The sequence below is a fragment of the Erinaceus europaeus genome, chromosome 2 (assembly GCF_950295315.1).
Source record: "Erinaceus europaeus chromosome 2, mEriEur2.1, whole genome shotgun sequence".
Lineage (NCBI taxonomy): Eukaryota > Metazoa > Chordata > Mammalia > Eulipotyphla > Erinaceidae > Erinaceus > Erinaceus europaeus.
In genome coordinates this window covers 138,344,703-138,361,331 of record NC_080163.1, presented here as the reverse complement: position 1 = coordinate 138,361,331, position 16,629 = coordinate 138,344,703, and the positions used below count along the sequence as shown (strand labels likewise).

General features: G+C 40.2%; 1 protein-coding gene across 2 annotated transcripts in view; it reads left to right on the top strand.

Annotated features, from left to right (window-relative positions):
- SNTB2 (syntrophin beta 2) overlaps positions 1-16,629 on the top strand; it is a 103,845-nt gene that overhangs the window by 77,774 nt on the left and 9,442 nt on the right. For both annotated transcript variants that reach the window (XM_060185277.1, XM_060185278.1), the window contains exons 5-6: positions 9,435-9,631; positions 16,293-16,477. In XM_060185277.1, coding sequence (XP_060041260.1) covers positions 9,435-9,631; positions 16,293-16,477 — 382 coding nt within the window. The remainder of the gene's footprint in view (positions 1-9,434; positions 9,632-16,292; positions 16,478-16,629) is intronic.

Sequence of the window (16,629 nt, the reverse complement as noted above, 5' to 3'; positions counted from 1 at the left end):
CCACAAGAGAAAATCGAAGCCAGAAAGTTAGGGGCCTTATGTCTTTCTAGTGGGGAAAAACAGTTTGAAGCTTAAGTAAATAATGAGAAAGTGCTGAACATTCACTCTCACTAATTCTGTTTCTTGTATTTTGGAATATGTCTTTTTGAGTGGTGAGATAAAAACAAAAAGATAATATAAACACAAAAAAGGAAAAGAAATTCAGGACATTCAATATCTGCAGAAGCAGATAGTCCCTGATAAGTTAAGAATTAATTTAGTTTAAAAAAAAAAATTCCTCCAGGGTTATTGCTGGGGCTTGGTGCGTACACTAGGAGTCCACTGCTCCTGCAGGCTATTTTTTCCCTTTTGTTGCCTTTGTTATCATTGTTGTGGTTATTATTATTGTTGTTATTGCTGTCATTGTTGTTGGATAGGACAGAGAGAAATCGAGAGAGATGGGGAAGACAGTGAGAGGGAGAGAAAGATAAGACACCTGCAGACCTGCTTCACTGCCTGTGAAGCGACTTCCCTGCAGGTGGGGAACGGGGGGCTCAAACCGGGATCCTTACATTGGTCCATGCACTTTGTGCCATGTGTGCTTAACCTGCTGCGCTACCACCAGACACCCCAGAACACTTTTTTTTAAAAAAATTTATTTATAAAAAGGAGACATTGACAAAACCATAGGATAAGAGGGGTACAACTCCACAAAATTCCCACCACCAGGCCTCTGTATCCCATCCCCTCCCCTAATAGCTTTCCTATTCTTTACCCCTCTGGGAGTATGGACCCAAGATCATTGTGGGATGCAGAAGGTGGAAAGTCTGGCTTCTGTAATTGCTTCCCCGCTAAACATGGGCGTTGACAGGTCGATCCATACTCCCAACCTGTCTCTCTCTTTCCCTAGTCGGGTAGGGCTGTGGGGAAGTAGAGCTCCAAGGCACATTGGTGGGGTTATCTGTCCAGGGAAGTCTGGTCATCCTGCTAGCATCTAGAACCTGGTGACTGAAAAGAGAGTTAACATACAAAGCCAAACAAAGTGTTGAACAATCATGGACCTAAAGGCTGGAATAGTGCAGATGAAGTGTTGGGGGGGGTCCTCCATTTTGTCGATAGCTAGTAGGCATATTTTAGTTATATTTCAAAGGGCCTGTAGCTATACTAGTGTTTTTTGTTTGCTTAGTTGGTTGTTTTTTTGTTTTTGTTTTTGCCTGAGCCTAAAATCTGATATGCAGGTAGATCCAAGTTATTGTCTGGAGAGATGATGTCATGGCTGGGAAAAGGACCAGAAAGCTGGATCAGGGAAGAGAGTAGCTCCCTAATATGGGAAAGGGGTATAAATATTGTTGACTGTAAACCCCATCGATTTGATCTGGGGCCCATAATTAGCTTAGGAGCCTGTGTGAACTCTGCATCCCTCTAGCTCTGAGCCTACATTCTGTGGTCATGAGTAGGAACATTCCATGCTACCCCAGTATAGACCCATCTTCCTCAGGTGTAGCATAGAGTATGTTGTCCATCCTCCCTTTGGAGTATGGAACATCCTCTACCGTTGTTGATCCAAGTTGAGGGCAAGGTCCTGTGAGGGCCCCACAAAGGGGTTTATTTTGTTGTTCTTGTTGTTCACAGAACACTTTTTAAACATCTTTTTATTACCTTTTTTTCTTTATTATATAGAGACAGAAATTGAGAGGAAAGGGGAGATAGAGAGGGAAAGAGACAGAGAGACGCCTGCAGCCCTGCTTCACTACTCACAAAGCTTTCTCCCTGCAGGTGGGGACTGGGACTTGAACCCAGGTCCTTACGCATGTGCACTCAACCAGTTGCACCACCACCCAGCCTCCAGAAGCCATTTTTAAGGCAATATACATCAACATTTATATTGACATGTACATTTATAGATTCCTGGAAACTAAAGCTTTGGGGGTAGGGTTGTTTACTTAATTGTATTTTAGACTGATGAAGAGTTAAGCATCTGGTAAATAAAGAAGATTTTAAGAAGTGTATTTTATTTTAATGATAAAGAAATACAGAGAAGGATAGAGAACATTTCTCAGCTCCAGCTTATGGTGATGCTGATGATTGAACCTGGGACCTGGGAACTTCAGACATGAAAGTCTTTTGCATAACCATACTATATCTCCCCAGCCCTAAATGAAGAGGATCATAATAATAATTTTTCATTTTACACATTTTTTGAGATTTATGATATGAGTAGAAGAACACACGTTAAGGGCGCCATGAACTTTTCAGGGTATGTGCTGTGTAGTTTAATTTTTTTATTAATATTATATTTATTTATTAATAAGAAAGATAAGAGGAGAGAGAGAAAGAACCAGACATCACTCTGGTACATGCGCTGCCGGATATCAAACTCCAGACCTCATGCTTGAGAGTCCAATGCTTTATCCACTGCACCATCTCCCAGACCACTGTTGTGTAGTTTTACATATGTACTTTCTTTGGAGGAGAGAATGACCCAAAGAAAGTGTGGCTACTTTACAATGTAGAAAGTGGAATGGTGGTATGGAATCTTACAGAGTTAACGCTTCTAAAATGCCTTTTCATGAGTTCATCTGACCATCTCACTATAGGGGGTCTTCTGGCAGTGTGTTCTGCTGCTCAGCAAGAATCCCACAGCTGGTTTGAATTAGATTCCTTCTGCCAAATATGTCACACTAAAATCTGTAGGAAAGGTTCTCTTAGATTATGTATTTTTAAATACCTGACTTGAGATTAGTAGTCAAGCTAAATATGACCAGGGTATGTCCTTTTCTATCTTTCTTGGATCATAGATGGAATAATTTTGAAATTTACTTAATTCTTTTAGGAATAGCTAATGTTTGTTGGTTTTCTGCAACTTAGCTCCGTGAGGTGATTCTCAAAGTACACTTTCTTTATTATATATATTTATTCCCCTTGTGTTGCCCTTGTTTTATTGTTGTAGTTATTATTGTTATTGATGTCGTCATTGTTGGATAGGACAGAGAAATGGAGAGAGAAAGGGAAGACAGAGAGGGGGAGAGAAAGACACCTGCAGATCTGCTTCACCTCCTGTGAAGCGATTCCCCTAGAGATGGGGAGCCTGGGCCTCAAAATGGGGATCCTTACACCCTTCCTTGCACTTTGCGCCACATGTGCTTAACCTTCTGCATTACAACCCAACTCCCTCAAAGTACACTTTCTTGAACCTTTGAACATCTCCTTTTCAGGGAACTGTGATTTAAAACTATTATGAAAACTGTTTTCTGGAGCCGGGCGGTAGCGCAGCGGGTTAAGCGCACGTGGCGCAAAGCGCAAGGACAGGCTTAGGGAACCCGGTTCGCGCCCCGGCTCCCCACCTGCAGGGGAGTCGCTTCACAGGCGGTGAAGCAGGTCTGCAGGTGTCTCTCTTTCTCTCTTCCTCTCTGAATCTTCCCCTCCTCTCTCCATTTCTCTCTGTCCTATCTATCAACGACGACATCAATAACAATAACTACAACAACAATAAAAGAGACAACAAGGGCAACAAAAGGGAAAATAAATAAAATTTAAGAAAATAAATAAATGTCTTGGAGTTCCGCTTCCCCAAAGACCCACCCTACTAGGGAAAGAAAGAGGCAGACTGGGAGTATGGATGACCAGTCAACGCCCATGTTCAGCGGGGAAGCAATTACAGAAGCCAGACCTTCCACCTTCTGCAACCCACAACGACCCTGGGTCCATGCTCCCAGAGGGATAGAGAATGGGAAAGCTATCAGGGGAGGGGGTGGGATATGGAGATTGGATGGTGGGAATTTTGTGGAGTTGTACCCCTCCTACCCTATGGTTTTGTTAATTTATCCTTTCTTACATAAAAAATAAATTAAAAAAAAGAAAATAAATAAAAAATATTGAAAAAAAACTATTTTCACTATGAAAATAGTACCCCCCAACCCCTATTATGTTGACATTCACACTATGGGTAAGTAAAATTACTGGTGCCGTCACATGGATCAAGGCAGGTGTCATCTAACTGTATTGATTACAGGATGCAACCATTTAGCCTACAAATATCTTTAAGACATAAAGAACTCTTTTTTTTTTATTGTCTTAAGCATTAAGATATTACTGCTTTCATTGAATGAATTGAGTAGTATTCACTTTTTCAGTTCTTTTGGAAATTTATATAGAATTAATAATAATAACCAATATTATTAATAGTTATTATTATTTACTAATATGATACTGGAGAATGAACCCAGGGTGTCATGTACTCACTCCACCATTTTATTTTTTTGCAAGGGAGATACCAAAGCACCATCCCACCACCCACAGAGTGTTTTTCTATTTTTCTACTTCTTTTGTCTTTGTTGTTCTTACATGGTGTTAGGGGTCAAATCTAGACCGTTACTTGTGCAAGTTGTGTTTAAGCTTCCTCCTCAACCCTTAATTCTATAAATTTGATTCATCAGCAAAGACATTGGCATTTTTTAATCTTTATTTTTATTCATTTATTATTGCATAGAGACAGTGAAATTGAGACAGAAAGGGACAGAGAGATAGAGATACCTGCAGTCCTGTTTCACCACTCGTAAAGCTTTGCCCCTGCAGGTGGGGACCAGGGGCTTGAACGTGGGTCCTTATGCATTGTAATGTGAGTGCTTAACTCAGTGTGCCACTGCCTGGCCCCATTTTTATTTGTTTATTGGGTAGAGATAGCCATAAATTGAGAGGGAAGGGGGTGATAGCAAGAGAGACAGAGAGATGCCTGCCATCCTGCTTCACCACTCACAAAGCTTTCCCCCTGTAGGTGAGTATCAGTGTCTTAAACCTGGGTCCTTGCACTTGAAGCATGTGCACTCAACCAGGTATGCCACCACCAGGGCCCAAGACATTTGGTCTTGAGGTTTTTCTTTGTGGGAATGTTTTCTCATGGTCAAAAAAAGCTTTATAATTTACCGCAAGCAAACATTTCATTATTATCTTCATTTCTTTAATCATTTTGAATATTTTTATTTTATTTTGGTTAGAGATAGAAATTGAGGGGGGGGGTCAGGCAGTAGCACAGCAGACTAAGCACAGGTGGCTGCAAAGCACAAGGACCGGCATAAGGATCCCGGTTCTAGCCCCCAGCACCCCACCTGCAGGGGAGTCGCTTCACAAGCGGTGAAGCAGGTCTGCAGGTGTCTATCTTTCTCTCCCCCTCTCTGTCTTCTCCTCTCTCCATTGCTCTCTGTCCTATCTAATAATGACGACATCAGTAACAACAATAAAAAAGGGCAACAAAAGGGAAAATAAATATTTTTTTTTAATTTTAATATATTCAGAAAAAAAAAGAAGTTGAGAGGGGGAAAGGAAAATAGGAAGAGAGAGATATTTGCAGCACTGCTTCACCACTCTTGAAACTTTTCCCCTGTGGGTGGGGACCCAGATCCTTGCTCATGATAATTAATGTTTGCACACTATGCCCAGCTCTTAATTGTCTTCATTTCATTTGTCATATAAATCTCTATAATGTACAGACATAGACCTTGATCTGCTACATAATTCCTACCACTTGATTGTCATTGGAACAATCTAAAATTGGTAGGAATACTACCTTCTTCAGAAAGTAGATTGTGGGGTTGGGCTAGATAGGATAATGGTTATGCAAAGAGTCTTTCATGCCTGAGGGTCTAAATTCCCAAGTTCAGTTCCATGAAGCACCACTATAAGCCAGAGTTGAACAGTGCTCTGGTAAAAGAAAAAGGGGGGGAGGGCGGTTGGACGGTAGCATAGCGGGTTAAGCACACATGGTGCAAAGTCCAAGGACCAGCCTAAGGATCCTGGTTTGAGCCCCCAGCTCCCCACTTGCAGGGGGGGGAGTCACTTCACAAGTGGTCAAGCAGGTCTGCAAGTGTCTATCTTCCCCCCTCTGTCTTCCCCTCCTCTCTCCATATCTCTCTGTCCTATCCAACAACAATGACAACAATAATAACAACAACAACAGTAAATAACAAGGGCAACAAAAGGGGGGAAATAGCCTTGAGGAGCAGTGGACTCATAGTGCAGGCACTGAACCCCAGCAATAACCCTGGAGGATCCTTCGCTGGTCCTTGCACTTTGTGCCACATGCACTTAACCCGCTACACTACCGACCAACCTTTCTCTCCCCCTCTCTGTCTTCCCCTCCTCTCTCCATTTCTCTCTATCCTATCCAACATCAACAACAATAATAACTACAATAAAAAACAAGGACATATATAAATAAATATTTAAAATAACAATAATAACTGTGGAGGAAAAAAAGTAAATTATTTAGCACCTTTTGTTTAAAGAACTCAAGGTACTTTGGCATACACTGTTAGCATCTTTTTGTTATCTCTAGATAGGGCAAGTGTCAAAAATTATTAAAAGTGCCTATCGACAGAAAACAAAACCCAAGTACAGAAAAATAAAAAATATCAAGGAGGGGCGCTGGGAGATGGCAGGCCTGGTTAAGTGTGTTTGTTACCATGCACAAGGACCTGTGTTCAAGCCCTTGCAGGATCCATTTCCTTTCTGTATGAGATATCCCTATCCTCAAAGCACAGTTTTTTCCACTTAGGTATGCACTTTGACTTTTTACAATAAATCTTTCAACATTAAAAAAAAATAATAAAAATTGGAATATGTTTATCAACACTGGTACTTTCTTAGACAATACTATGCTCTTTCTCTTGTATTTAAAAATAGATTTTTTGGTGAATGCATTGTTCAGGCACCAAGTCCCAGCAATAATTTTGGTGAAAAATAAAAATAAAATAAATTCCACTTTTAAAAAAATAATAAATAAATAAAAGTAGATTTTAGCTCATGAATGTTTGATTTGTTATCTTTATCCTTGAAACTGCCCTCTTACAGGGCAAGATTTATAGGGACTATGATAGAAACTCTTAAAGATTCTTTCTTGCTTATAAGTTTCTTTGATTTTTTTTCCCCCTGCTTTGTAATAAAACTGCCCTGCAGTTCATTTGAACCTTCTCCACAAAATAACTAGGTCAGCATAACTGATAGCATAGCAGTTTATGCAACAGACTTTCATGCTTGAGAGTTGAGTTCCCAGGTTCAGTTCACACCAACATAAGAAAGAACTGATCAGTGCTCAGGTCAAAAGAGGTTTTAAAACATTTTTTTTAGTTCAAGCTTTCATTTTTGTTGTTGCTAAAAATATTTCAAGGAACATTACAACCTGTATCCTCCCCCTGAAGAGAGGAAGGAATTAATTTTTTAAAGTAGAATTCATAATGCATCATTTTAAAAATTCATTTATAAGAGCAAAGATAAGAGAGAACCACAGTATCACTCTAGCATATATAGTACTGGCAGTTGAACTCAGGACCTCATGCTTAAGAGTCCAACACTTTATTCACTGTACCTCCTCCCCAGGCTTCAGCATACCTTTTTTTTTTTTTTTGTAGTAGAATAGTATATTTCCATTGAAGGCAGGGGTAGATAACATAATGGTTATGCAAAGAGTCTCTCATGCATGAGGCTCCAAAGTCCCAGGTTCAATCCCCTGCACCACCATAAGCCAGAGCTGAACAGTGCTCTGGTTACTATATACATAAAATGTTATATAGTACAGCCATTTTGGAAGGACATTTGCTATTTTCCTGCAAACATTCTTACTATATGACCCAGCAATCCTGCTCTTTAGTTTACCCAAAGGAGTTGAGAACTTAAGTCTGTTCCAGAAACCAACACAGAGATTTATAGAAGCTTTTTAATTTACATTTATCAGAACTTTAAAGTATATTCCTTAGTAGGTGAATGTATAGATTTTTTTTTAAAAAGGATAGATAGAATGTATAGATTTTTAAAAAATGTAGATGAATGTATAGATAAACTGTGGTCATTTCTGACAAAATATTTAGCACTGAAAAGAAATGAGTTATGAAACCATGGAAGGACAAGAAGGAACCTTAACTGCTTACAGTCATGCATTGATTAGCAACAGAGATATATTCTGAGACTAATTCTATTAGACAATGCTGTCATTGTACAAACATTATAGACTGCAAACACATAAACTTAGGTGATTACAGCCAACTATACAACTAGACTTCATCGTATATAACTTACTGGGACCACTGTTTCTATGTGTTCTTTCTTTTTTTAAATTTTTTAAAATATTTATTATTTATTCCCTTTTATTGCTCTTGTTGTTTTATTGTTGTAGTTATGAATGATGTTGTTGTTATTGTATAGGACAGAGAGAGATGGAGAGAGGAGGGGAAGACAGAGGCGGAGAGAAAGACACCTGCAGACCTGCTTCACCGCTTGTAAAGCAACTCCCCTGCAGGTGGAGAGCCAGGGGCTTGAACCGGGATCCTTAGGCTGGTTCTTGCACTTTGCGCCACCTGCACTTAACCCGCTGCGCTACCGCCCAACTCCCTATGTGTTCTTTCATTGACCAAGGTGTTAAGTGATGCATAACTTGTCCTGCTAAATGACTGAAGCTTGTGTGGAAAGGTTTTATACTATATGATTCCAACTACGTGTTATTCTGGAAAAGAAAAGAAATGTGGAGACAATGGAAAATATCAACAGTTGCCAGGAAGAGGTGGATGGATAGACAGTGCAAAGAACATTTAAGACAGTGAAAATACTCTGTGTGATATTCTTTTTTTTAACCAGAGCACCGCTCAGCTCTGGCTTATGGTGGTGCAGGGGATTCTGTGTGATATTCTAATGAGAAATATATATCATTATATATCTACCTAAAACTGCAGAATGTACAAGCTCAAGAATGAACACTACAGTAAACCATGCTATTTAATTTAGGTGGTTGTGTAGTGTGAATATAGGTTCATACTTGATTTTTTTTAATAACTATCAAAAATATATTCATTTATTTATTCCCTTTTGTTGCCCTTGTTGTTTTATTGTTATAGCTACTGATGTCGTTGTGGTTGGATAGGACTGAGAGAAATGGAGAGAGGAGGGGAAGACAGAGAGGGGGAGAGAAAGATAGACACCTGCAGACCTGCTTCACCACATGTGAAGTGACTCCCCTACAGGTGGGGAGCTGGGGGCTCGAACCGGGATCCTTATGCCGGTCCTTGTGCTTTGCAACACTTAACCCGGTGAGTTACAGCCTGACTCCCGATACTTGATTTTTTTAAAAAAAAGTATTATTCTAGTGAATGATATTGGTAATGGCTTTGCATATGTGGGGACTTACTATTTTCTAATTAAATGTGTATCCACTTGGGGATATGAAAGAGTCCATGGGAAGTTGGAACTTTGACACAACCAGTCCAGTATTCTGCCTAGGGCACCAGAGGTCATTTTATGGGGAAAATAAAAACCTTTCTGCTTCAACAATTATAGTCTCACTATAAAATGCACTTCTCCAAAAACTGCTTATAGTTGTTACAATATTTTACTTATTAATCAACATAAATTATTGACCTTTTTCTTTGATAACGCATTAATTACTCTTACCTTTGTTCTGCTTGTGATCCTAGGTTGGTTCATTCTGGCTCCGGATGTCGATCACCTTCACTTGGCTCTGACCTTACATTTGCTACCAGGACAGGCTCTCGGCAGGGCATTGAGATGCACCTCTTCAGGGTAGAGACACATCGGGATCTATCAACCTGGACCAGGGTACTTGTGCAGGGTTGTCATGGTGCTGCTGAGCTTATCAAGGAAGTCTCTTTAGGTATAGATCCTGACATTTCATTTATTTTTATTTATTTTTGTTAAACCAAATTTACTTTATTTGAAAATTTTCACATTCCTGACATTTCATTTCTTTAAAAAAAGATTTATTTTATTTTTATATTTATTATCAGATAGAGAATGACAGAAATTGAGAGGGAAAGAGACAGAGAGACACCAGCAGCTCTGCTTCACCATTCATGAAGCTTTCCCCCTGCAGGTGGGGACCAGGGGCTTGAACCTAGGAGCTTGCACAGTGTAATATGTGCACTTAATCAAGTGTGCCACCACCTGGGCCCGAAAAGATTTATTCATTTATTAGTATGAGAGGGAGAAAAGAAAAGCTTCACTTTGTCACATATGATCCTGGGGACTGAAGCTGAGACTTCATGCTTAAAAGTCAAGTGCTCCACCTGCTATACCACCTTCCTGGCTAACTGGCATTTTGTTTCAAACAATAATTATATGGAACTGTATCTTTTAAAGGTCTTATTTATTATTAATAAGAGAGGAGAGCAAAAGAAAACCAGACATCCCTCCAGTACATGCACTCCCGGGGGTTGAACAGAGGACTTCATGCTTGAGAGTCCAACACTTTATCCACTATGACACCTCCTGAACCACTGGAACTGTATTTTAAAACAAACCATTATTCCAGGCTTTAAAATGCTCTAAAATATGGCAACTTAAATTGACTGTAATGGAAAGGAGCCTTGTTTTTCTGTGTCACTACCAGTGTTTTCATAAGCCTTGCACACAGCTCTGAACACATAATACATATACAATATGGCCATTTTACATGATCATTTTAATAAAGTATTTTTTTAAATTTATTTATGAGAAAGATAGGAGGAGAGAGAAAGAACCAGATATCACTGGCACATGTGCTGGTGGGAATGGAACTCGTGACCTCATGCTTGAGAGTTCAAAGCTTTACCACTGTGCCACCTCCCAGACCACACATGATCATTTTAATATGCATTTAATTGTGCAAGAAATAAGTGCTAGAGCATTGACTATCTAGTTAAGGTTTAGAGTCTTAAGATACAGAAAGACTACCACCCAGGAAATGTGCTCTAGTCGACAAGCATGAGGTACTGAGTTTGATCATTGTCAATGTATATGCCTCTGGCTTCTCTCAATTTCTCAATCTACCTATCTTGTGAAATAACTCATTAATCTTTTTTAATAAAAAAAGATATAGAAACACTTAATATATGAACATCTGACAGAGTTTATAGCAACAACAAAATAAAGGGTTTGAGATTATTATTTTTGTTTTTCTCTTCAAATGTTTGGAAATGTGTTCCCAACAGTGAAGTAAGTCTGTAGGGGTCAAGAACATACTTAATGATTATGCAAAAGACTTCCATGCACAAGGCTCCTAGGTCCCTGGTTCAGCCTCTACCACCACCATATGCCAGAGCTGAATAGTACTCTGGTATTTAAAAAAAAAAAAAAAAAGAAAGAAATAAACAAGGAGTCAGGCGATAGCGCAGCGGGTTAAGCAAAGGTGGCGCAAAGCGCAATGACCCGGGTAAGGGTCCCAGTTTGAGCCTCCAGCTCCCCACCTGCAGGGGAGTCGCTTCACAGGCGTTGAAGCAGATCTGCGGGTGTCTTATCTTTTTCTCCCCCTTTCTGTCTTCCCCTCCTTTCTCCATTTCTCTCTGTCCTATCCAACAACGATGACATAAAAAGCTACAACAGTAAAACAACAAGAGCAACAAAAGGGAATAAATAAATAATAAAATTTATTAAAAAGTTCTAAGGACAATAGAACAATGGCTATATAGAAATATTTTTATGCTTGAGGTGCTAAAGGTCCCAGGTTCAATTTCCAGCACTACCAGAAGCTGGAGATTAGCAGAGCCCTGCTATTTAAACAAACAAACTCTAAAAGAAACTAGTAGCCTAAATGTCTTTTTCTTTCGTTGAAGCGCCCTCTTGTGACCAGCGTAGATGGATTTGGATTATAGTTTTATATTTGTGTTTATGTATAAGTACATATACATATTGATATCTTCAGATATTTTATTTGATAAAAATAAATATTATCACAAATGAAAATACTATTAGTTTCTAAAGTGGATTATTATTATTTTTAATTCCCTTTTGTTGCCCTTGTTGTTTTATTGTTGTAGTTATTGTTGTTGATGTCATTGTTGTTGGATATTATTATTATTATTATTATTTTACATCATACATGCATGATTTCCACTCCAGAACACTTTTTCCCCCTTTTGTTGCCCTTGTTGCTTTTTATTGTTGTATTTATTATTGTTGTTGATGATGTCATCATTGTTGGATAAGACAGAGAAATAGAGAGAGGAGGGGAAGACAGAGAGGGCGAGAGAAAGATAGACACCTGCAGACCTACTTCACCACCTGCGAAGTGACTCCCCTGCAGGTGGGGAGCCAGGGGCTCGAACTGGGATCCTTTTGCCAGTCCAGAACACTTTAAGAGTAGACAGCCTCTGGATCAATCAGAGCAGGACTTTCCCTGGGTAAGAGTTGAGTAGGGTGTTTTGTTTGAGGGGGTTGTTTTTTTACCACCAGGGTTATTACTGGGACTTGGTGCCCACATGACTACTGTTTCTGGTGGACTTTTTTTTTTTTTTTTTTAAACAGAAAACAGAGAGGAGAGACATCTGTAGCATTGCTCCACTGCTGGTGAAATTTGTACTTGGTAAGTGAGGACCAAGAGCCTGAACCTAGGTCCTCATACATAGTAATGTGTGTGCTCTACCCAGTGCACCACTGCTGACCCCATGGCCTTTGTTTTGGTGAGAGAGAATTAAACATTTAAAAAGTTAATGGGATTGATTTGATTTAGAGGGAGATTTTGTTGAAAATGCAGGAGGAAGAAGAAATGATCTTGTATAATTTCTGGTTGTGAGTGAGATCCAAAGCACTAATAAAAGGGTTGGTCTTATCCCAGAAGAGAAAGTGATAGGAAGAAGAGGATATTGAGGCTGTCTATATACATTTTAGCTGTTGAGAACTAAAATTGCCTTTCTTCCTGAGTAGCTTATGCCACAGACTGCTGACTTTTCTTTTTTTTTAAATATTTTATTTTCTTTATTTATTGGATAGAGACAGCCAGAAATCAAGAGGGTAGGGGGAGATAGAGAGGGAGAGAGACAGAGAGACACCTGCAGCCCAGCTTCACCAATTGCAAAGCTTCTCCCATGCAGGTGGGGGCCAGGGCTTTGAACCTGGGTCCTTGCACATTGTAACATGGGTACTCAACCAGGTGCGCCCAGACTACTGACTTTTCTATACCTTACTTCAAGTGCAATTATAGGTAATATTTATGTTTTCTGAATTTAAAGTTATATCATACACATAGAACAGGGAAAACAATAATTTTGTTTAGTGCATAAAGAACTGTTAGTCCTATACAATAAAACCATCACTGAAAGAATTCTGTGATATAATATTTCTGAGAAACTGAGAGAAGTACTATACTTTTAGTTTGGGAGTTCCCTGTGAGGTTTAGGACTCAAAATAAATGGATTGTATTGAGCTTCAGTTTTGGCCCTCTTACCCTATTCCAAGATGTGTGTGTGCACACCCTTTTTTTTTTTTTTCTTTCCTTAATGTTTTGTTTATTGGATAAAGATGAAGGGAAATAGAGAGGGGGAGAGAGAAAAAGAGACATCTATAGCACTGCTTCACTGCTCTTGAAGCATCCCCATCAGGTGGGGGACTAGTGGCTTGAACCTGAATCCTTAAATAAATAAAATGTCGTGGTCCAGGAGATGGCGTAGTGGATTGGACTCTCAAGCATGAGGTCCTGAGTTCAATCCCTGGCAGCACATGTACCAGAGTTATGTCTGGTTCTTTCTCTCTCCTCCTATCTTTCTCATTAATAAATAAATAAAATCTTTTAAAAAAAAATAAAACGTCGTAAATGGTAGAAAAGTATCTTGGCCTCTCTCTCCCATTAATAATAACAGTAAAGATAGTAATAATAGTTGAGGTAGACAGGAGATAGCTAACTTGGTAAAGCATACTCCTTAACATGCACAAGACCCTTAGTTTGAGCTCTCGAACCACATGGGAGCATTGTGGAAAACAATGGGAGGAATTCCATGAACCATGGACAGTGCTTTGGTATCTGTCCTCCCTGTCTTTCCCGTTGTCTCCTACCCTCTATCTGGAGGGGAGGAAAGGAGGAGGAGAAGGGAAAGGGGAGAGGCGATAGCATAATGGTTATGCAAAGAGATTTTCATGCCTGAGGCTCTAAGGTCCCAAGTTCAGTCCCCAGCACCACCATAAACCAGAGCTGAGCAGTGCCCTAGTTTCTCTGTATCTTAATGTCTGTCTCTCCTTAAAATAAAAATAAAATGCAGGTGGTCCGGGAGGTGGCGCAGCAATAAAGCTTTGGACTCTCAAGCATGAGGTCCCAAGTTCGATCCCCGGCAGCACATGTACCAGAGTAATGTCTGGTTCTTTCACTCTCTCCTGTCTTTCTCATAAATAAATAAAATATTTTTAAAAATTTAAATAAATAAAATTAAAAAAAAATAAAATGCAGGAGGGAGTTTGGCGGCAGTGCAGCGGGTTAAGTGCACATGGCATGAACCACAAGGACCAGCCTAAGGATCCCGGTTCGAGCCCCGGCTTCCCACCTGCAGGGGGGTCACTTCACAAACGGTGAAGCAGGTCTGCAGGTGTCTATCTTTTTCTTCACCTCTCTGTCTTCCCCTCCTTTCTCTATTTCTCTCTGTCCTATCCAACAATGACGATATCAATAACTACAACAATAAAACAACAAGGGCAACAAAAGGGAATAAATAATTTTTTTAAATTGTTATTTTTAGGGAAGGGGTAGATAGCATAATGGTCATGCAAAGAGACTCTCATGCCTGAGGCTCAAAGTCCCAGGTTCAATCCCCTGCACCAACATAAGCCAAAGCTGAGCAGTGCTCTGCTAAAATAAATAAATAAATAAAATTGTTATTGTTTTATCAGAGTACTCACTGCTCAGTTCTTGCTTATGGTGGTGCTGGGGATTGAACCTGGAATCTTTGGTATCACAGGCATGAAAGTCTTTTTGCATAAGCATTGTGCTATCTCCCCAACCATATATATGGGGAAGGGGCAGGGAGAGTGAGAGAAGAGACAGAATCAGAGCCTCTTCCTGGCACATGACATCCTTGTCCATGATTTGACCCTTACATAGTTAGAGATTTGAAGTTTCTGTCTTTTCATTTCTGAGGCCCTTGAGAGCAGGGCCTGTGCTTCTTCTTAACATGCACAGTTTGTTGCCTGCACCACATGTTCAGTTGATGCTCACTGAATCAAACCGAACCAGGTGTCAAGAGGAGTTATGGTAATTTCTTCTTTATCTTAATCAAGACAACTTCAGTGATCAAAATAAAACTCTCTTTAAGAAGTTCCAGGGAGTCAGGTGGTAGCACAGTGGATTAAGCACATGTGGCGCAAAGCACAAGGATCGGCGTAAGGACCCCAGTTCGAGCCCCTGGCTCCCCACCTGCAGGGGAGTCGCTTCACAGGCGGTGAAGCAGGTATGCAGGTGTCTTTCTCTCCTCCTCTCTGTCCCTTCCTCTCTCCTTTTCTCTCTGTCCTATCCAACAACGATGACATCAATAATAACTACAACAATAAAACAACAAGGACAACAAAAGGGAATAAATAAATATTAAAAAATAAAAAAATAATAATAATAAAAAAGAAGTTCCAAATAGGGAGTCGGGCAGTAGCACAGCGGGTTAAGCGCACGTGGCGCAAAGCGCAAGGACTGGAGTAAGAATCCGGGTTCAAGCCCCGACTCCCCACCTGCAGGGGAGTCCCTTCACAGGCGGTGAAGCAGGTCTGCAGGTGTCTATCTTTCTCTCCTCCTCTCTGTCTTCCCCTCCTCTCTCCATTTCTCTCTGTCCTATCCAACAACAATAAATAAACAAGGGCAACAAAAGGGAAAATAACTAATTTTTAAAAATTAAAAAAAAAAGTTTCAAATAGTAGTTCAGGCAGTGGCACAGTGATAAGGCTTTGGACTCTCAAGCATGAGATCGCGAGTTCGATCCCTGGCAGCACATGTGCCAGAGTGATGTCTGGTTCTTTCTCTCTCCTCCTATCTTTCTCATTAATAAATAAAATAGTTTTTTAAAAAGAAGAAGTTTCAAATAGGGGGAGTCGGGCGGTAGCTCAGCAGGTTAAGCACAGGTGACACAAAGCGCAAGGACGAGTGTAAGGATCCCGGTTGGAGCCCCTGCTCCCCACCTGCAGGGGAGTCCCTTCACAGACGGTGAAGCAGGTCTGCAGGTGTCTATCTTTCTCTCCTCCTCTCTGAGTCTTCCCCTCCTCTCTCCATTTCTCTCTGTCCTATCTAACAATGACGACATCCATAACAACAATAACTACAACAATAAAAAAACAACAAGGGCAACAAAAGGGAATAAGTAAATAAGTCCCCAAATCTGTAGTCTGGGCAGTGGGTTAGTAAATAAAGCATTGGACTGTCAACTGATAGGCCCTGAACTTATGAGAACTCAGAACAGCCCCTTCATAAGCATAGCCAATAAATCTTGCTACCCCCAAAAAAAAGATCATTTCCCCCTTTTTTTGTGGTCAGAAGATCTTTTTCACTTGAAAAAGGAACTTTATTAGTGATGACTATTGCTTATCTTCAACAGGTTGTACATTAAATGGTCAAGAAGTAAGACTCACTGTCCACTATGAAAATGGTTTCAGTATCTCCAGAGAAAACGGAGGCTCCAGCAGCATGTTGTACCGCTACCCCTTTGAAAGGCTAAAAATGTCTGCTGATGATGGCATCAGAAATCTGTATTTGGATTTTGGAGGTCCTGAGGGAGAACTGGTAAGGGTGTTTTTGAAAAATGTGTATTATAGGCAGGGGTAAATAGCATAATGGTCTTGTAAAGAGACTCTCATACCTGAGGCTCCCAAATCCCGGGTTCAATCCCCTGCATTACCATAAGCCAGAGCTGAGCAGTGCTCTGATAATAAATA